The 22,374-nt window shown below is 38.6% G+C and overlaps 1 protein-coding gene across 2 annotated transcripts in view; it reads right to left on the reverse strand.

Annotated features, from left to right (window-relative positions):
- Positions 1–22,374, reverse strand: part of RFX4 (regulatory factor X4) — a 98,144-nt gene that overhangs the window by 17,606 nt on the left and 58,164 nt on the right. For both annotated transcript variants that reach the window (XM_075050821.1, XM_075050820.1), the window contains 6 exons: positions 22,007–22,065; positions 20,280–20,424; positions 16,873–16,967; positions 15,234–15,351; positions 8,327–8,446; positions 6,866–7,027 (listed from right to left, as the gene is read on the reverse strand). In XM_075050821.1, the coding sequence (XP_074906922.1) occupies positions 6,866–7,027; positions 8,327–8,446; positions 15,234–15,351; positions 16,873–16,967; positions 20,280–20,424; positions 22,007–22,065 (699 nt within the window). The remainder of the gene's footprint in view (positions 1–6,865; positions 7,028–8,326; positions 8,447–15,233; positions 15,352–16,872; positions 16,968–20,279; positions 20,425–22,006; positions 22,066–22,374) is intronic.

Consider the following 22,374-nt stretch of genomic DNA (forward strand, 5'->3'; position numbering starts at 1 on the left):
TCCACCCAACTAGGTACCAGCCTTTGTAGTGGCAATACAGTGGTAGATCTCCAAATTATAACGACTACATAGACAGAAATAGCCTAGCCATTTTCTTCCTGCAAATAATGTTTCTTTCTTCTTTCGAGGCGGCAGGGACTGGACTTAATTTATTTTTTCATGTAGAGCATTTGTGGGAAGAGCAAAGCAAAGAAGTGGGTTTTCCATTTTGCTTGGAAGGTGCTGAGTTTTTTAATCATCCTGATCCCTTCCAGGCAGGAACTCCAGATTCATGAGCCAGCTGCTGAGAAACCTTTGTCCCTTGCACACACCCCTTTCACTCAGGAGGCTGACAGATCCATTGTTCCAGTATAACATAGCTCTTGCTGGAGGTCATGACCATACTGGCTGAGATTACCCTGCAAATGAGGACCAGAACACTGAATTTAACCCAATGCGAACACTAGTTTGGGGGGCTCTGGGCACTCTCGACTCTTTTTCGGTAGCTAAAAGGAATTGCAGGAGGTGACTCGCTTTTTCAGTGTGGATTCTAGGACTTCCTGTAGTATGAAAGGGCTTAATTCAGAGAGGGAAGTGATTGTATTACCAGGTCTGTGTCCACTCCATGGCTCTGGGGAATGAAAAGCCTATCATCTCAGATGTGCATAATTTTCTTCAGGTGTGTGTGATTTTATTTGGCAAAATCAGACAAATAATTTTTTGAAATGGGAAATGCTTAATTCTGGGTGTGAACCAAGGCATTCTGAGCTTCAGGAGGTAACTCCAGCTTGAAACACTCCAGTGGGGTGTCATTTGGTGCTCTAACAGTAGAGACAACCTTGGATGTGTTACGACCAAGTATATTTGTGCTAGGCCTGTTTTCACATGCCTGCATTTTCTGTCACCAACTCTTGAATTTTCAGTCTTTCATGTCCTCCCATTGAAGAAGGCCATTGAGATCCCTGAGGCCAAAGAGGAGGCATGTACATTTGAGCTAGCACATCAGTGCTGCTGTGGCTATGAGCAGTCATGGTTCCTTGAGTTGAGGAAAAGTGTTTAAGGAATCCTACCTTCACTAGAAAATACAGTTTATGTGGAAGGGGCCAAAACTCTTTATGCGGTCACCAAAGAGCTTCATGTGAAAACAAGAGAAAAACTGTTTTGAAAATATCAACAACTTGTCTGCAGAGTATTTTGGTGAAATGTTTCAATTTCAAAAGGTCAACATATTTTCCTAGTGTTATTTTCCAAAAGAAAACTTGAAATTTTTTTCAAAACAGGCCTAAATTCAAAAGGCAAAAACAAAGGCAAAAGAAAGAAAAGAAGGACAACAGAGATGGTGAAAAAACCCAGATACTTATTTTTAGGTAACATTACTGGGGGTTTTTCACTTTTTCGCTTTTTAAATTCACCATAAAACAAAAGCTTTACTTTGACCTGATTTTTATTTTTTCTAAGAAAAAAATCTACCATTTGTCCTGGTTTCACCTGGGATAGAGTTAATTTTCTTTCTAGTAGCTGGTATAGTGTTATGTTTTGGGTTCAGTATGAGAAGAATGTTGATAACACACTGATGTTTTCAGTTGTTGCTAAGTAGTGTTTAGACTAAGTCAAGGATTTTTCAGCTTCTCATGCCCAGCCAGCAAGAAGGCTGGAGGGACACAAGGAGTTGGGAGGGGACACAGCCAGGACAGCTGACCCAAACTGGCCAAGGGGGTATTCCATACCATGTGATGTCATGCCCAGTATATAAACTGGGGGGACTTGGCTTGGGGAGCAGATTGCTGCTTGGGACCTAACTGGGCATCGGTCGGCGAGTGGTGAACAATTGCATTGTGCATCACTTGTTTTGTATATTCCGATTCTTTTATTATTATTATTGTTATTGTTATTGTCATTGTCTTTTTATTATTGTTATTGTTATTATTTTCTCCCTTTCTGTTCTATTAAACTGTTCTTATCTCAATCCACAAGTTTTACTTTTTTTCCTGATTCCTTCTCATCCCACCAGGTGGGAGTGAGTGAGTGGCTGCGTGATGCTTCGTTGCTGGCTGGGGCTAAACCACGACACCATTGAGCCAAAAATCGCATGACCTTCTTAGTTCTAACAAGAAGCAATAATAACAGGGCCAAAATATCCTTTGCATTTTACCAAATATGGCTAATTTGACTGGTCCCAGCCATTGTGACAGCCTCCTTTTTTTTTTTTGAAAAATAGTACGGATCTTATCTCAGTCTGATGAAAATGAGTCAGTCCAGGACAGCAAGTTGTTTCATGTGCTCCCTGTGGGAAGTCAGACTCCTTGGATGAGAAGATTTGGCCACTCCTGGCATTCAAGTCTAACTGGCAGCTACCTCAGTTCAATTTTAAAATAAACGTTCAGGGTGTAACATGCTTTGTGCCTGCCCAGAAAACACAGAAACAAACACAGAGACTAGGTCTTGCAGTGGAAGAGTTGTGAATATCTTTGTTTAATTTTCGTAACCAAGAATTGTCCCCAGTACTACGGGATAGTACTTCACACAGCTGCTCTAGGAAATACTCACTTTCTTTTGGAGGTTATGATTTAGAAACAAATGTATGTTGGGTTTTACTCTGGATTTCCAGAGTGACAGAAAGCTGTTCAAATTATTTTTTTCAGGATGTTCTTGGGAATCTACAGTTGCCTCACTTCTCTTTGCCTCTGTGGAAGGGATGCCATTATTTTCAGTGACCTAGTCACAAAGACAGAGAAGAAGGATAGAAGACGACAACAGATTTGCAGATGTGTGTATGTATATATCGGGTCAGCTAGGATACTGCCAACATTGTGGTGGGTGGAAAAAGAGGAATGAGGAGGGTCTGAAAGTTTTTCCTAGTTAGCTTTTTAATACCCGCCTATGCCCCAGCCCTATATGATTAATTTCCTCAGCTGGTTGCAGAATTAACTCCAGGAGACGAAGTCTCTTTTAGATATGACTGAACCCAACTGAACTGCTTTCTGAAATAAGCAAAAACAATAGTGATTGAGCAACATTGTGCTCTGCTTTGTGTTCTGAACATGCAGGGTTTGATTAAAATAGGGAAGTTAATTTATTATCACTCCTTTTTCTTTCTCTTTTAACAAAAAATTTGATTTTGAGGATACTAACCAAGAGGCCATCTGACCTGTAGGAGAGCCAAGTATAAATGGAACTATCAGTCCAACAACAGCCCTGTTGTCATTGGTGCCATCATGTACACCAGTGCAGAAAGAAACAAAAGTTGCTTCACGATGCTGCATTTTGTATTTACTTTATGCTGAAGTAAGTGACCACACAGGTACAAGCAAGACACTCGCAGCACTGTGTATTATGTCTGATAGTAAGCAGTACTGTCAACCTCGAGCAATCAGAAATCTGGAGTCAGACCCCCATTCTGCCCCCACACAACGAAGGGATTATCTTAACTTTCAGCTTTAGAAAAAATACAAGCCCTTCCATTTGGAAAGGGAAAATTGCTTTTTGAAATTGGAAACTTTGACTTTTATACTCTGTAGCTATGAGAATTAAATTCTGTTGAACAAGAGGTGATGTTCTCACATATTCATATGAGTCCAGGAGCTGAAGCTTTAAGAAAAAAACAGAGATTTGTTGTACTCACACACACAAATATAAGAGGTGGTAGGTCTGTGCAAGTATCTCCTGTGCCAGATTCCCAGAACATTAATACCTAGCCCAGACTTGGAAGATCAGTGACCTTAAATGACCCTTGCTGACCTGAGGAATTATGTCACACACACATTTCTTGAAACTAAACAGTAAACTGCATAGATTAGTTTACTAACATATTTGGAACTATTTACAATTCAGAGTTCATTTCAGGTTGTCTAAAAACCATTGCATTGGCAAATGAGTAATCACAGCTTTAAGAGGGGCTTTAAGAGAGAATAGCATAGTCAGCCATATAGCTATCACTTTTATTACGATATTGTTGCAGTTTGAACAATCATTAATCTGGCCTTTGTGATTTAGAAAGGATGGAGGCTAATTATCCTTTTAAATGTCTAGTAACTTAACAAAAGTTTTAAATAAAATGTTAGCTGAGCCATGACAGATGTTCTACCACAGAATGCTATATACAGAATTTACCTTTCTTTTGCTCAGTATCATGTTTAATCAGTTTAATTTGCTGGTTTTGTGCTGACCACTGACTCAAGGCAAAAAGGTTAAAATGCAAGTTTAATAGTTAACTTTTATTGCTAATGCCACAAGCAGGAAAGAGTTAATGATGCCTTAAATTGGGGAACTGAGAGCTAGTAGTAACCAATGGAACTAGCTCTCAAGATTTGCAAAGCATTTGCAGAGTTTTACATTTACCTCATAAAAGACACATAAGAGAATCAATAGCGTGTACTTTAAATATATCTCTCCAGAACAGAGGTTCCTGTTCCAAAATATTCTATACATTAATGGCACAAATCTGTATATGGAATAGTTTGATTATATGTAATACATCTTCAGCACTCCTATTTTAAAGTATAGCAATATCCTATAGCTGAAACATGGTTGTTATTTTATATTACTTCATGTCAATGAACCCTGCATTCCATGGTGTAATGGCTAGCAAACTAAAAAGGTGATCAGTTCATCCGCATGATGAACATGGGAAATGGAGGTATTACCAATTGCCCAAATTAAGACCAGGAAATAGCAACATACTTATATTTAATCTTAACAAGACCACTACTTGCATTGACAAATTTGGCTTGTGCTAGGCAAAAATGATTTTCACACTTGCAAAAGTGAGACTGCACCAGACTGTAAGAATAAAATCCAATTCAACAAACCAAAAGTTTTTAAAACAACCTTAAAAGGAAAAGCTGGAAAAAACAGAGAGCTCAAATAATCAGAAATAGCTTTCTTCCCTAAAAAGTTCTGCTATGGGAACAACTACGTCAAGTTCTACTGCCTGTACTGTGGGAGCAGGTCCTTCAACCATTGTTTCCAAGTGATCCTGCTTCTGGCTTGACACTTCAAACTAGCTGACCTTGGCCTTACCAGGACATAAAAAATTAAAGAGTGAGAGAATAAACCAGACTATAATAAGATAATAAACAACATGAAAACAAGAAGGAATTGCGTTTGTAATGTTTGTGTGAGTCCATTCCCATGCATTACTGGTGGGATTCAGGAGGGATATGTAAGATCCGTGCAGTTCCCAGGCCTGCCCAGATCTGTGCCTAAGTCAAGTACCTAAGTCAAGTAAGCTGAAGGTGGAAGCCCACATAGCTGACAAATAGGCTATTATATAAATATGGAATAAGCTTTGGGTAAGTAGTTATGATAGTCACATAGAGTTGCAGTCTCTGCAGCCTAAACACAAGTCCATCAAAGCTCCATTCCTGTCAATGCCACTGGAGAGCACACAGTTCCCTGCTTTTCAGTCTTTTACTTCTGGGTACAGTTCTGCATCATACTCAGTTCTGGTTATAACATCACAACGATCCCATTGGGCCACAAGGTCTACAGAGCAAGTTACCCACAAAATCAGCGTTTCCAGACCCGAACATATACACCACCTCTCTGATCCAAAGCAGTGTGCTTACCTGCCATGTCTAGGAATCATGTGTCACTTTTCTAACTGTTCTGGGGGTAATACCATTCTATTTCCCTCTTAAATATGGTATAGTCTCCAACAGTGAGAAAACCTTACGTTTTGATGTAGGGACAAATGTTCTTAAATCTCTTTCCACCACAACTATGCACTGTGCTTCCCTGTGGCGCCTTTGAAAACATGAAAAACCTTTGTCAGAAAGATTTATTAGTCCTTTAGCCACTGCCAAATTCTCCAGTGTGGTAAATCATCACTTTCTGACATTCTTCCATGAAGATTTTGTAACTTTTCTAGTACGTCACAAAAGTGATAGTTTCCACATTCTGATTATACACCCATTTCACTGAGGAGCAGCAAAGCTGGAATTTCACTGCCTGGAATGCCTTCTGAAAGTCATGCACATTTCTGCCTTTTTTTTTTCCCCCATAAGTTAAGAAAACACTGTCTTTTGATCGTACAGACAATCCTGCCGACATCCAAAAGGTAATGAGTTTTACATTAGAACACAGAGGATGGATGGTTACCCATTTATACAGAACAAACAAGAAGCCAGTTTTGTGCTTATTGTTTTCTGACAATCCTGCCCACAAGTTGAATACGTTTAAGCACAAATTTTTTCATCTGTGGGCCCACCAGTATACAACAACCTCATGAGTTGCCATAATAGAGCATGCAACTGAAAATAGGCTTCAGACATGTAATTCCTAGTCTCTAACATTAAAAGATGAAAGTTACCAATGAAGTGTAAAACATTCCCAAGAGAAACTTGTGCAGCTATTTAAACATATTTGGGTCTCAATATGTTGAAAGATACCACCACTAGTGGTTCGGTATTTTGAAAACCTCACTGAACCTTAAAATATCTGGCACATTTCCTTGAACTATATAAAATTTTTCATAGAGACTGATTGCTCTTAAAGTCATTGAAGATGCTCAAATGTGCTGTTCATAAATAATTCTTTTGAGGCATTGCTAGAAATATGAAAAATTGGATTGATTTTTAAAACCATTTAGAAATAAAGTGACAGGTCTGCTCTTCTGAAGGCCTCAGCTACTGAACTGATACTGGTATGCTGAGGTCTGGGATCTCCTGTTAGGCATGTGGGCTCCGAATGTCAGATCTTTATCCTGTTAGATTGCACATCATGTTTGGATACAGTGTGAAGGCATAACTGATACTTTAAACAGATTTCTGTTTGGGAAGGCTTCTCAGTTCTTGAAAGACAGCATGTGGTGTTCTCAGGCTCAGTTTCAGGTGACTAAGTGCAAAAGTCATCTTCAAGCAGATCCAGCTGCTATAAGCCTACTTACCTGTTGTAGCTGCTATGACACCATACTCTGGGGACTGATTGCTGACAGGTGAGGGGGCAGAGGGCACTTCCACTGAGGTGGCAGATTTAGCTGGGGAGAATGGCACTGGGGAGGGAGTTGGAGGAGCTGGTTCACTCAGAATAATTTCTTCTCGTAGTTCTGCTGCAGGATGAGAGAAAAATCATCATACATAGTTAAAGGTAGAGTCAAGCAACACTGAGAAACTAAAAAAATTAATGCAAGCAGTTAAATTCTGTAGGCTGTATTTCAAGAAATGCATTGCAGGAATCGCAGCTCTTTGAAAGAGTACTTCTATAACATTCAGCATTACAACCTTCAGTGTACTTTCATAAGACCTCTTAAAAGAAAGCGCTATTTTTCCTGTTGTATAGATAGGAAACTCATGCACAGACAACTTAAGGTTTATATTCCTGTAATATATTATTAGATATCTAAAACTAGGAGTCCAGACTGAGTCAGGGACTCCTACTCATTCTAGAGACATTGGAAAGAAACAGGAATCTCCAGGGGTTTCCAATGGCTTTTGGCCATGACCTTCTCTCTTCATGGCCTAGAGAGAATGACACTCTGGATAGTTCTAGCTGCTAAAGCTATGTGGAAAGTACACAGGGATAAGCAACTTGTTTGTCAAAAACCCAAGAAGCTATGGCAGGGCAATGAATTAAATCCAGGTCTTTCAACACATAGAAGATATTACCCTAATCACTGAAATGTTCTTCCCATAAATCTACAGGGTGACAACCTAAGCCAGAGCTAAAATGAAGAGTGGAACTTTCCAAAGGTGACAGAGTGGTTTAACTTGCCAAAATTAATGGGAGATGCAAGGAAGGTAGATCACTGAGGATCCCTCATTACGAGGGGCTGCCCTGAGCAGAGGGGCTAAAGGCAATCTCTGTTCACTTCTGTTCTGGTGAGTCAGGGCAGAGTGAGTAGAGTAGGACTCGGAATCTACTTCTGTACAGGCACCTAGAACATAAGCGTACCAGAAAAGATAGCTTTGGTTTTTTCTTTGCTCACTTCTCATGTCTCTCCCTCATATTTAGACTGGTAAAATCCATTAATATCAGTGAACTTATTTAGTGTTAAACCAGGGTGAGAGAGAGAATCAAGACCAGGTTCACTGAAATACAATGGTGGCTCAGACAGAGTAACTGAGGTAAAAGACTCAGTAAAAAATCTCTTACTGAAACGCCAAGTGTGTGCTTAGGAATGGGGTTCAGACACCCAGAGATACATCAGGCCAGGCAGACCTCTTTCAGAATGTATTAACCAGGGACACCCCCCTCACAAATGACTTATTTCAAATCATGATGGAACTGAAAACCACTTTGCTCCTAGATAAGCCTCACTGGGTTAGATGATGATACAGAAATGTCCTAATGTAGGAAATAGTGAATACAGTGGAACAAAACAACAAAAGGTGAATAAAAGCACACTCACCTGTGCTTCCTTCTCCTTTCATTGCCCTCATTAGCTCATTAGCTCTCTCCTGACAATGGAGTGATTCTAGCAGGTACAATACATAGTCATCGAACATCAAGTGAATAAGGTGAAAAGACCCTGGTAATAAAGTGAACAAACAAAAAAGCCATTGACTGTCTCAATACACTCATTAAACCAATGATTATGGTATTCAAGACAAACAGTACTGAGTAAGACTGCCTCCATATACTACTGTCACTGAAGTATCTCTCTTAGTCAAGGTAAGAGAGGTCAAAGTAAAACTGGGGACTAGCAAACTCTTCACTCCTGGATTTATACAGGCTTATACCATGAATTATTGTGGGTTTAGGGTGCAAGGAGGCTGCCTAGCTGAGAGATGGGACTTGGTGGAGTTTTATTCTCCTACATTAGTACTGAACCATTTAGACCATTACACTAGAGTGGAATTGTTTCCTTTATCTAAAGGACCAGGTATAAGTTTCTGTCAGAAATAGAATCCTGAATTGGCTGCCTTAGTGACAGGTCCTGGTATGAGTTTTCTGAACTACCTGTGTCATTGGACAAAGAAATGAGAGAGTAATCAATAGGAAGGTAGAAACAATCTTCCAAATCTCCTGATGGTATGTCTCCAGCGCATTGTGTGGACTGGATGAGACATCCATTAACTGCCAAACATAGAGGCATTAGCAGCAGTTGTGGATGTCTCAAATGGAAAGCCTTGTGCCAAAGCTTTGCTCTGTCATACTTCTCCTACCACGTTATCTTTTCCTAATTATCAGTTTGAATCATATCAGCAGCATAACATTTGGCCTGTTTCTGTGCTTACCTCTGAAGATGCCATGGATACTATGTCTTAACTGCCATGACAGGAATGTGAAAAACTTAAGGGAAGAGTATGGACAAAAGAAAATGTGGGGGATGGAGTCAAAAAATACTTTGAAAATTAATAGTAAAAGGAGATTATATGGATAGCCATCTGCCACAAATCCTTAAACAAGCTTTGAGTACAGATGGAGAACTTGCTAATGTTGTTAGAAGGAAGGACTGGGTGATGCTATGGACTAGAGTAATGGAAATGAAATTTAATAGCACACTGTAAGAAATTCTGCCCTTAGAGATTTACATATTATCCTCTGATTTATATACCATCCCTATAGAAAGAGAAGTATTGTTATTGCACAACGCACTGGTGAAACCTCACTTAGAATATTGTGTATAATTCTAGTCACCCATGTTCAAGAAAAATTAGTACAAGTTGAAACTGGTATGGAGAAGATTACCAGGGGGATGCAGGGAATGGATAATAGATATTAAATGACTAAAAATACATGGCTGGCTTCATTTTGCAGAAAGGAAGTGAGTTGCTTCCCATAATTTATAAAGAAGGATAGATGTCAGGGATGGTGAAGAAATGCTTGCTCTAGAGCACTCATAGCCACAAAAATAGATGTGTAAGAAGAGAACATAGGTGCATTTCAGAGGAAAATTAGAAGAGCAAAGCATCAGAGCCAAGACATTGTGTAGTGTCCTCCCGAAAGCAATAACATTCATCTGCATGGGAAGGACTGACAAGTATCAAGATGGAGTTTGGTCAGTTTATGCAATCGACTCCATGACACAGAGTACCTGTAGTAGCTCCAGACAGGATTTGATCCTACAATGTTTGTTTGTTTTGTTGGTTTTTTTTTAAAAGCTCCTATGTTTATTTAGACTTGCATGGAATATTATCGCATGTTCATATAAGTCATTAAATAACTCTGGCAACTGCAAATGCAGTCAGGTTAAAATAATAGCCAGTCCAGCAGCTGGCTTAAGCCAGAGAAAGATCACCAGCTGAGAGGGAAACAGAGATCAACTACTGCCAGACAAAAAAACTGCCTCATCTTGATGTATTCCTTTCAAAATTCCATTACTACATTTTGAGGAAAAAACATTTCCCTGGGAAAAAAATGCAACAAGTTTCAAATTCAATCAAATTTCATAATGATTGGTTTCTTCACAGGAAAGTTAGGTCTATTTTAGGATACTAGCTTTTATGACAACAAAGCATAACTACCCCTACTCCAACTTCTCTACTCAAACATACTGTTGAAGGGCAGAAGAAGAGGTTTGAAAGACCCTATATCCTTATACAATTCTAGCTGGCAATTCAGCTTTCAAAGCAGCTCTGAGCACATTCTTTTTCTTTGTGACCTGGATGGTCTTTGTGTTTCATTCTCTCACTCCACGCCTGCATGGCTTCTGTCGTCACTGATACAAGCTGAGCACACACACTGGGAGGTGAACATACGCCTTTGTGTTCTTGGGCAAGGCAGCACAGAAAAAGGACATACATGATTGCAACACCTTTGCTATGGGGAGGAAATCTGGCTGTCGGTGAACCTGAAGCACTCAGTTTTTCATTTGTTTCAAGTATCCATGCAAATCAAAATGGTAACAAGCTTGCCCAGCCTTGCAAGGGTAAATAACAGAGATCTTAACTACTGCAGAGAATCTGTTTTTAGAAATCTTTTGGGCTCAAAGTCTTAAATAAAGTTCTATTCAATTTAGCAGTACAATAAAGACAGCAAACCTGGCTGATCACCTTGTTACTGACCTAGGATTTCCCCAGTGGAAAACTAGATTACCAAGAACCTCCACAAAATGCTCACTCTTCTTCTGACTGCAGTTTTTTAGTGGAAAGTTTCCATGGACTTTTGTGCAATTACTACTGATAAGTATTTCCAAGTAAGAAAAACGGGCCTAAATACTGGCAAACTTCATGTGGTGGTATAAAACTCAGGGTATTTAGTGTTCCCCATCAAACTCCTTATTCGACTTTAATGAAAAAAAAAAAAAATTAAGGAAAGTTGCTTGTAGTTTCATAAAAATATTTGGAAGTGCAAACCCTAAACACTAAAATGCTAGCAAGCAAACAACAAAACCCCAAGATTTGCTATTTTTAAAAAATGTCTTTGTTTTTGGGGGTCTAATGTTTTATTTTGAAGGCTTGGGGTTGGCAATACTGAATGCAGCATTTAAAAACACTCCAGTGCCCTTGTCAGCCTTTTGAATTTCTCTCTTCCTCTCCTATTATTTCTCCCACTGTGTATTTTTAAACTCTGTATAGAGTTTTTGAGCCCAGAATTTGCGTGAAAGACACTAGACAAACAAGTTGTTGGTACTGAATGAATGCAATATTTTTACATTTTTAAATGAGTCAAATGAAATGTAAGCTATAGAGTGAAACCAATATCAGGGCACGCATTTCAGCTACACAGTGAATAGCTATTCAGCACAAAGTACAATAATTTATTCTGTGTTTGCAAGCTACTGTTTTTCACATGAAACTATTTGGTTTTCAAGTATATCTTTAAGTACTGAAACGCATCCAACTGTGGCTGGTAAACTTTACACTTCTTTAGGAAGAGGTAAGAAGGCATTCAAGAGACTGTAGTTACAATAAGAAATAGCATTTGGCTCCAATTTTCAGGAGTTAACAGAAATCATGGCAATGATTACCCAGCTAATGTACAGTAAGTATCAGCAGCTATTAACAGATACAGCCATGATGTGTAAGTAGCAAAACAACAGTGAGATTTCCAGATCTGCAGAATATCGTGGAGCTTCTATTACTAATTAGTTACTTTATAGACTGGATGCATTACCCAAACACTGCCACCAACTGTGCCTTTGATATGCATAGACAGGAAGGAGGGAGGGAGGGAAGAAGGCAGGCAGAGAGGAAAAGGGAGAGGGAGAGGAGCTTTTTTCTGCCAGGGATTGTTTCAACCTGCCCATGCCACCATGCTTAAAAGCTTTGCAGAATCAAATCTCTGTGCTAGCCAGTCCAGTGGCAGGTATTCCAGCTTCCTCCAATCAGATTTCTGTGTCATATATTTCCAAGATAAAAATATACCATCCTGTATATAGTAAAGATTCCATCATTAACACATTATTTTACTTTAAAAATAAATTACACTGTGAGCATCTGAGTATACATATTGCTTGAGGTGGAAAAAATAATTAAAAATCCATCCACTGAAGCTGTTTCCAATGCAGTAAAAATGCAAAATGTTTTATCTAAGTCAAGAACAAAGCTATATAGATGTAAATATTTAGAATAGTAAATCAGTCTTTGTTTCTCTCCACAGAACTCACTTAAATATATACATTATTCTGAAAAGCTAGAAGGAACTGTGCAAAATTAAGTGCAGAAGAGTTTCTGCCATCTAGCTCTGAGCTGTTTACATTCAGGGGTTATTCTTTTGGAACTCGCTCAACTCTTAATTAATGAGCAATGCGTCAAATGGCCTTGCAGTGAAAGAGTAGCATCATTAATACAAATTACCATAAATCTGTGTCCATGGCTAAATAACATTTGGGGGGAAACAAGGGATAGCCCAGGCTTCTGCCTGATAGGATGAGAATGTTTTTTGTATCATTCTCCCCTTTGAGAACCTGAAGGCTCAGATCTCCTGCCTCCACTGGAGTTGCACCTGAGCAGGGAAAACTCCACCCTGTATAAATAAGGGGTAGAATAGGGACTGAACCAACACTTGTCACATCACCTCCCAGGAGAGAACCCACCTAGCAGGCTGCAGACCACTGCAGCTCAACAAACGGTTATGTGGTTTGTACAAAGTGAAATAGTTTCAACAGAAAAGATGAGAAAACCTTCCTGCAGGACAACTCCTTTAGCCCTTTGGTTAGAGGTCTTGTTCTGGCAGTGATTAACACTGCTTCAAGACTGTTGAGGCAGGCAACTGTGGTCTAAGCACCGAAATGTGGCAGGTGCAAAAGGATTCTCTTTGATTTTACTTTATTAAAAATAAAGATTTCTGAATTTGATGAAAATCCCAAACTATCTCAGTGTCACACTGAGCACGATAATGATTTTTCTTTTAACTCTTGCTTTGCTACCAAATTGAAAAGCAGTTGTTGATGGAGTTCTAATTATACCACCACATACCCATGAAAAACACATCAGCTATGACCAGCATATTCTTTCCCTGACTGTGGTTACATATAAATGTATCAAATTCATTTTCAAAGGTGTGTGTCCATTGAAGAAGGAGAATCATGCATTTGTATACACAAATATACTCAGTGAACTAAAAAGACAAAAAAAAAACCCCAAATCCTGCAAACTTAGCTGAGCAGTTAAAGTTCTCAAAAATGAGACATTCAAGAGCCAAATTTATAACAGAGACAACAGGTAAGTTATTTTGGTAGATATGACATATTATATTGTAGTGGGTCCCAAACTCGAACCAACAAATAATTCTCAGTCTTCTTATTTACTCGCTACATGGCAAGTTCATAAATGTTTCTATTAATAAGTAAGAAATCACAGCTGAGGATCCCTGTACAGACAGTCCAGACAACTGGTGGTCTAATATCTGTTTGGGGAATCCCCTTTTGATTAAAGATGTTTTTGTGATTGATGCTCTGAAACAGAGAAGGCTTGATTAGGTTACAAACATATCCTGAACAGGAATAAAAATACTGTCGTAATATGAAATTCAGTAGCAATAACGTATCCGTAGGGGCAGTTTAATGTCAGCATTTCATGACTTGTGACAGCATAACCTCAACACTGCACTAATGCAGGATGTTTTTTCATTTGTTGAGTACTGGTGTGTTTCACAGGTTGGGATTATGCCTGCAGAGAGAAGTATAGCAACCCAAAGTGCTAGAAAACAAAATTCAGCATTTATTCAACACTCATGCAAACGGATTTTTGAACACTGGGGGAAAGTATACTGTTAAGCAGTATCAGCTACTTTTATGCCCACAACAAAAGAAAAGCTGCAATGATTCAAGTCACTGACTCAAAACGAGTCCTAGAGGAGGTGGAAAATAGATGTGACCAGGATACTGGTCCTGAAAACAAGCTAGCAGATGGAAATTGTGATCATCTTGGGGATGCTCACTATCCTGATGTCTAGTGGTGACTCACTAATACCTCTTTGGAAAACTCTTTACAATGGGAAACCAACGAAAGTATTTTCAGATTAGAATATAAATACAGACCATATTGTGCCTATCTCTGATTGGTATCTGAATTTATGCTATTAGATGGTTCTAACAGCATAAAGGACATCAAAGCTCGGCTGGCAGAAAACTTACAGTTGTTCAATGCAGTGCCTTCATAAATTCATTCATTATTAATCTTCTACTAACATATTCAGAAAAATGTGCATTTATAAAAACCATCCCTCATGCAAAATCTGGTCCCGAGTGACTGTGAATGTTCACACTCATGACACAGCAGTCCATTTTCAATCATTCCTCCTTTTAACTTATTTTAATCTGAACTGTTTGTATCCCAGGATTCAAGACAAAGCCCCTTTTGAAACTGTGTAGAAAAGCAATATGCTTTTTCATTTAAAAAGTAACAGTCTATTTTTCCACCCTGACTGATTTCTAAGAGAATGGATGGTTCCAGGGTACGGGAACACGCTCATTTTGCAAAGACTAGTTTCAAATGCTATGTCCTTTAAAAGCAGAGCTGGCAAAGTGGTTCACTGGAGACCTTTTCATCCACTTCAGCGCAAAGTCATCTCCCTTAGCATAACACGTGGTCAGAGTGGTTTGGGTAACCGGCTCACTTTGCACTGAAGTGCATTAGGGAATGCTCCTGTAATCCTCTCTTCCAGCTGACCTGTGACTGATAACTCCAGCTACTGGCTAACAACAAACAGAAGGAAGTAGTAATGTTTCCATCTCTCCTGAATAGATCTTGAAGACAGACATCTGTCTGAGCATTATTTCCAAATGTCCAGGGCTCTATTAAAAAAAGAGTTGGGGCTACTGACATGTGAAAACTGGTTATGTTTTCACTTAAACTGTACATTACAAGCCAGGCTACAGATTTTTTTTTTGACTGTGGCATGCAATTATTACAACAAAATCAAAGTACCAAAACTGGGTGCACTGTGCAAAGTCATGTCCCGAATCACTCGAGTGCCAAAACAGGACCACATCAGGAGAAACTGCTGAGCTACTTTCTTCAAAGAGCCTTGTCTCTTGGCAGCTACCTGCAAGAACACAGATATATCTGTCATGGAGAAACTTTTATTTTGACTGCCTGATACAGCTGAATGATGCACATATCTGTCTTCTTTTTTTATACTGAAAAACTACTTACCATTGTCTTCACATTAAAATACACACTAAAAATTAAAAAAAAACAAAACCAAAAACAAAAAACCAACCTTACACAGAAAACCACATTGTACCCATATACAACCTTCAGAAAGAGGCAATCATAAAGTACTATTTAACACCAAGACTGAATCTCCTTTATAAATGATGAAAGGACTGCCAAAAAATTTCTCTGACCTTCATCTTAACCTAATTACTTACATGTTCATTCTTGCTTCCTAGTCAAGGAATCAATTTATAATCAAGAATGCTTGCTCTACAATGAAAATTTATATTAATATTTCAATTACAGTTTACAGTTGAATATGAATTTTTTTGTTCCTTCAAGTTTTTATTTTTGTGAATTCACATAGTCATTTTATTAGGAAAAATACTTTCCAGAAAGCACACTTTGGGCATCAACTTTTCAAAAATGTATTTACTATAGCCATATGTGAGTTAAAGAATTAGGTTCATCCAATCAGTTAATAAAATTCATGTCAAGTTCTTCATGAAAATTAACAGTTATGGTCTGAATTTCAAATTGCATTCCACTGACTAAAAGAAAAGTTCCCCCAAAAAATCAAAGTATTTCAAGTAATCTGGGGAAGTACCTGCTGTTTTCTGTATGGATCTTTTGCAACAGAGAGGCAGGTGTTTTGGTTTTTTTGTTTTGTTTTTTACTTCTTAGCTCTAACAACTGTAATGAAGAGTTGAAATTCTAATAGAACATCCTAATACAAAGTATAGTTAGTGACAGAAGTTAAAATAGTCAGTCATATAGTTTCATATTCTATGTAAAATTATGGTGATGCCTGATCACTTTTGAAATTTTTTTTTCAAGATTTGTTAGTAGGTTTCTGTATGCACTTAAATGAAAATAAAATACAAGTCCTTGGTATCTCAAATCAGCTCAAAAGGCAACATAAATGTGTCCTTGACTGAATGGTAATGTAGACTTTCATCTTTACATCTGTATGTATGTAAATGAATTAGATAGCCTAAATAACCTTTTCATTAAAATCTTAAAAGGCCAGACTAGATTCCGCTTTTATTTGCACTATGTCATTAGGATGACTCTGAACTCATCTCTCCATATCCCTGAAATATTGATTTGATTGGAAACCTTAGCCCTGTTCCATTCTTGAAAATCATCTTTTGGGATAGAACAGACAAGAGCAGAATAAAGCAGAATCCTGAATGTGAGCAGTTCTCCATGAAAATTGGTGAGATTTTGTCCACTGCTGCTTTACTCCTGTTTATTACTAAATGCCTGGTGCTTTTTGTTTGGTTTGGTTTTTTTGTTTTGTTTTGTTTGGTGTGTGTCTGTTTGTCTATTTTTGCTAAAAATCTATGACCTGAATAGAGCTCATAATGCACATCAGTGAGTCAGGTCTTTACTTCTGCTTACCAACCTTTACAACACATCTGTCCACCATGGAATCCAGCCACTCGATGTATGACTCAATGGGGGACTGCTCCTCCAGAAGGTGATCAAACTCCTGATACACTGGCAGACAAAATAAAAATAGCCCACCTCAGTACTTGGAGTCCATTTTGAACAAAAGAGAAACAAATCACAAAAAGCTGTCAATAACATCACAAGTTTGCTTGTTTTTTATAATAAATTGCTTAGCTATGACAAATATCTTTCTTGATGCTGACCCAGTAAGTTTGCTTGGTCTCTTATCTTGTTTCTACTGAAAGTGATGGAGTCACTGGAAGTGGTATTTTAATGTGAGCAAATCAGGACCTATTATTTAAAATTAATCTTTTGTTTTAAGCTTCAGCTGTCTGGTGTGCCCGGAAGTGAAACATTTATGGTGTTCTCTATGAAGAGTGCGAAGCTAGGCCTTGACCCTGGTGATGAAAAAAGGTCATGCATGAAATTGATTTAGAAATGCATAAAGAATCTTCTAAGCACCAAGTGGATGAGTATTGTTGATAGGGCTCTCATCTGTATAATGCTTTAGTTGCAAAAACATGATTTAACTGCTGCAAATCATCTATTATTTGCAATGCCAGACACACACACAAAGAATTTCCATAAACTTCTACTTCTTCAAAACAAATTGCTACCAATGCACAAATGCTATACTTAATTTATCGAGAAGAGTTTAAAAAAGCAACCTGTATACTTTTTAACCTCTCCCAAGTACAGATATTCATATTTTAATACAGAAAGTAAAAACAATCAAGTCATTCAACTGCAGCTCTTAAAACTGCAAGTCTCTAGTTTATTTATGAGAATGAATGGCTGGAAGACAAAGAGTCATGTGCTTTGACACCTTAAGAAACTATTCTTCAACTCAGCTAAAATAAAAAGCCTGGTAAGTCAAGATGAAAGATACTTCCTACCTACTGTGTTACAGGATGATCTCAATGTGCTATGCATTTCCATTTATGCTTAATTATAAATAACAGGAGGAAGGGATTTCCTACAATAGGAAAGATGGTGAGGGAGGTGGAGGAGGCAAAGCTTAGAGATGATAGCTAGACAAGTGAGCCAGAGAGACTATTCAACAATAATGCAAAGAACAAGCTCCCTGGTCTCTTAAGTTGGATCAACAAGATGAACAGGAATGCATTTGCTTCGTACCTGACTATAACTTTGTTTACCTTAGACTTGCAAAGGCTGGATGGTCAGAAACATTACTTTGGGAAGAAAGGAAATAATGATGTTTGGGCCACCCTTATCTTGTTTCATTGTTTTATTGAATGGGCAACCTCCCTTTATTCAGAACACTATCACAGAGAAATCTAAATGTTGTCTCCTTACCTGAGTATTTGGCTGGACAAAAACTGCCTGATACAACACATGAAGTAATTCATATGCAGTGCAAAGAAGGGAGCAAGAGTGCAAAAACAAATAAGTTGTCTGCTTTGCTGCTGGAGTAATGAAACGGTGTACAACAACCTATTTGAGAAAAGTAACTGTTTAGCCTTTAGTGACTGTTAAAAATACCTCAACAGGATCTGAGAAAGAGGGAATAAAGAAGAAACCACGTCAGAGGTAGCTACCATAGCAGAGCAGGAAAGAGGTTCTGTTATACCTAGTGATTTTTCTCTCTTTGTCTCTAAGCTTGCTTATAGGCTTATAAACTTTTTTTTTTCCAGTTACAATAACTAAGAATGTGAAAGCAGGCCTTAACTCCATGTCATATGAGTCACACAGAGTGTAATCTTTGAAAAGATCTTTGGCCAAGTAGAATAAACATCAAAGATGGGGGGAAAAAAATAAAATCTAAGTTCTAGAGTAATCTCTATACATATCTGCACATCTCAGTGGAATCCCATCTCATGATGAACATTCATATTAGGTTACCATTTCTGAGCAATTGCTTCTTGGACTATATGGGCCTAAAATGTGGAAAAACATGTGTTCAAATCCATTAGCATTCAGGAAAATTCCATGTGATTTTATTACACTTAAGCTTGTATTTAAATAGTTAGCACATATACAAAAGGCTTTCCTAAACAGTAAGGATTTTCTGAATGAGAACCAAAACTGTTGCTGCTACTAGGGATTACAACGTTGAGAACTCTCTTTTTTGGCCAGCAGGAGCATGTTGGGTAGATATTGAAAACATAACAGATTACATAAGGATGCACCCAGCTTCTGGATTCCAGTCTCGCTGTATGCTACCTTCCCTGCTCCCACGTCAAGTTTCTATCTCCTCATAAGGGAAGACGGCCATGTCAGGGAATGAATCAAGGGTTAAGAAGGAGAGGAAAGAGTACCAAGCACCTCTTGCTGGAAAACAGAGCTAACAGAGAATGCAATGCCCATCCCTAAACTGGGGAGAAGAATTCTAGTGTTAACACAGTGGGATGAGTGCCAAAGTCAACATTGCAGGGTCCAGTGTACAAGTGAAGCTGTCACCCCTCCTCTTCCCAGCCACTCACTGAAAGAGTTACCCCACTAGCAAACCTACCCTTGCAGGGCTCCCACAAGTGGTTGCCCAGGTTGCTCCCCATTAAGGCTGGTTCTGGATAAAAGATGACTGGTCCTCCTCAAGAAAGAAATGGCAATACAACAAGTGGGTTCACAGGGAAGTGAGGTTATAAATGATGCTAAAAACAAAGCTGGTCACCTCTGGTGCCTCAGAGGGACAAACTCAGTGTGCATAAGGTTACACCTAAGCTTACAACCATGCACACTTGCTGGACAATGCAAGTTAAATTTTATATTTGCAAAAGATCTTTGACTCTAAAACCAATTTGCCAACATCCCCCAAGTAACTTTTCAGTTCATGCCCTTCACTATACTGGGCAGAATCTAAATTAGCCAATGAGCTTGCTCGATATGGGACTTCTAGTTACTCATAAAAGTTCAGGGTGAAAGCTTACCCCATCAATGATCTTGTTTATGAAAACACTGTCTAAAATGGAGATTTTTACAAATAGAAGTTTACAACGGGCTCAAATACACAGGCACTTCAGTGTCAAAACCATTCAAAAGACAACTCTCCTACAATTCTACAGTGGGAGAGATTGGACTTTATCACATTCAGTGGTTAACTCATAGATTTCATTTGCTCAAGTTCATGGAAAAAAAGTCCTTTTGAATTTGGGTGCAAGTTTTGTGCCATGAGCTATTCTGGATACTAGAAACAAACTTGATAATAGAAGAGTGCCCAGATCTATGCCTCAAAACATAAGACCTTGACTGGGTTTTGCCTTGCATTTTGATAAATGCCTCTAGATTTATCTTAAGCCTTCAAACAAACCAATGGCTGCAAAACCAGTGTTATTTTCACTGAACTTTGTTTCCAGCAGGAAACCAAGTTCACCTGGCTTTATCTGAGGGTTCTGCTCTTACATTGTATGATGAGCTTTCTGTGTTCCTCCCGTGAGTCCTCCATAGTATAGAGGGTTTGTTTGGTAATGCTATTCAGATCCACATTCCTCCAGTCCTCCAGCATTTGAAATGTGATGTCTGCACTGTGGATCACCGTTCTTGATGCCTGTAATCCAATCCAATCTATTCATTAGTTCATGGTTTATTAGGTTAAAAAATAGGCTTTATCCCCTTTTACGCTTCCTTAGCTAGGCTCACTAAGTTGATACTCCTCCTGGACCCCCACCCACCAGCTTGATGTCTTATGGACATTACAGGGCCCTCTAACCACAGAGAACTCCCAAGTCATTTTGCCTACTTTAATCAACTGCAAGTATTTCGACTGCATCCACCACAAACCCTGATGAGCAACTCTAATCTGGTGGTGCAGTTGCTAGACTCCTCAATCTCTAACAGCTCTCTGTTGGTTTTCATGGCCATCTTCATTTCAAAACCAAAAAGCAACCAGAAAAATCAAGCCAAAACCAAATAAACCCCACTCAGGTTTGCACCCTCTCCTCTCCCAAACTATGAAGATTCTCATTCTTCCCTCAGCCACATGAAAAAGTTAAAGCTCATTTGCCTCCACATCAGATCTGCTTCTTGGCTGGTTGAGACAGTGGTCTGCTGTTGATAATGGGGAGGATGGGCTGAGAGGAAGGGAAGTGACAGAAGGTCATGGTCATATAACATACACCAGAGCTCTGTAAGTTAAGCAGAGATGATAACCCACACTAAGTTTATCAGCTTCACCAAGGAAACGATGCATTTGAAGAGACCTTCATGTAAGTAAACTGATCCCAGGTCTGATGCAGAAGGTTGTGGTCTCTGCATCTTGATTTCCTCTGAAGCCCTATGGACCTCCAAAGTTCAGTGATGATCCACCATGTTTGGGGAAAGGTAGCACTGGTATCTCTGCCTCCACCACTAAAATAATGGAGGAAGAGATCTACAAAGAAATCCTTGCAGGAGTGAGGTTTTTTTCCCCCAGAGCTTCTTCCTGTGGGCTTCACCACTCACAGGGTTAACCTGGGGTGTTGGATATACCTTCCAAAAGCAGAGCTTTCAGTGTGACAGGGAAAACAAACTGTCTGCTCCAATACATGGCTGAAATGTTAATGAATTCAATGCATTCTCCCCTTTTTTATACTACACAGAATTTGACCTCATGACTTTTTGATAAGTTATTGTTATCTAAACTAACTGGTGAAAAACAAACACTTCAGAGTAGGTTTTATATTCACTTCCTATGGTTGCAAGAATATTTCTATTTAAAACCCCAGTGGTTCAACTGTTTTATTTTTTACTAATTTGCATTTGATTTATAATATACAATTAGACTTAGAATTTATTGTCAGGCATATAGAAATTTTTCTTGCTTTGCAATAGGCCTAATACAAACTGCTCTGAAATCAATGGAATATCTCTCACTTATTTCCTGGAAATGAACGATCTCTTCAAATCAAATTATTATTTGTTTCATAAAAGTACCCTGCTGAACGTAATGATCAGGGGTTGCCAGTTATCTAGAAAAGCATTTTTTGCTGATTACTTTTTGATTTTATAAAGATAGTCACAATAAATATTGGAGGCAAACTGCTAACAAGATCTTTTCCTCTCTGAGAAAAGTTCAGCCTGCCAATTCATAGAATTATTTGAAAAGTCAGTAAAAATGGCATTCAGCAAACTTGGGTAACTGAAATATTTACTTGGCAGAGATGATTTAGTGATGTCTGTCGCCGGAGTATTTGTGAGAATCTTCTGGACACTGCAGCAAAGAAGAGATACATATTTACATACTGTGCTAAAGAAAGTTACTTCTGAAAATACTAAATTAAAACAAGAACCAAAAAAATATATCCAGTTCCCTGTATACAATTGTGGCTACATAAAGTGCATTCAAATAGCCCAGCTTTAACTTTGTTTAAACCTTGACCTAAAACCTTAAATCTGAATGCTGAATCACTTTTACAGAGGCATATTACAAGCAATGATTTATAGATGCTCTGAATAATGAGATGACAAGAGAAAGGTAGAGGACAATGGAAGAGCTTTGCTTGTTCAGCATAGCAAATTT

Source organism: Buteo buteo, chromosome 19 (genome assembly GCF_964188355.1).
Source record: "Buteo buteo chromosome 19, bButBut1.hap1.1, whole genome shotgun sequence".
NCBI classification, from domain to species: Eukaryota; Metazoa; Chordata; class Aves; order Accipitriformes; family Accipitridae; genus Buteo; species Buteo buteo.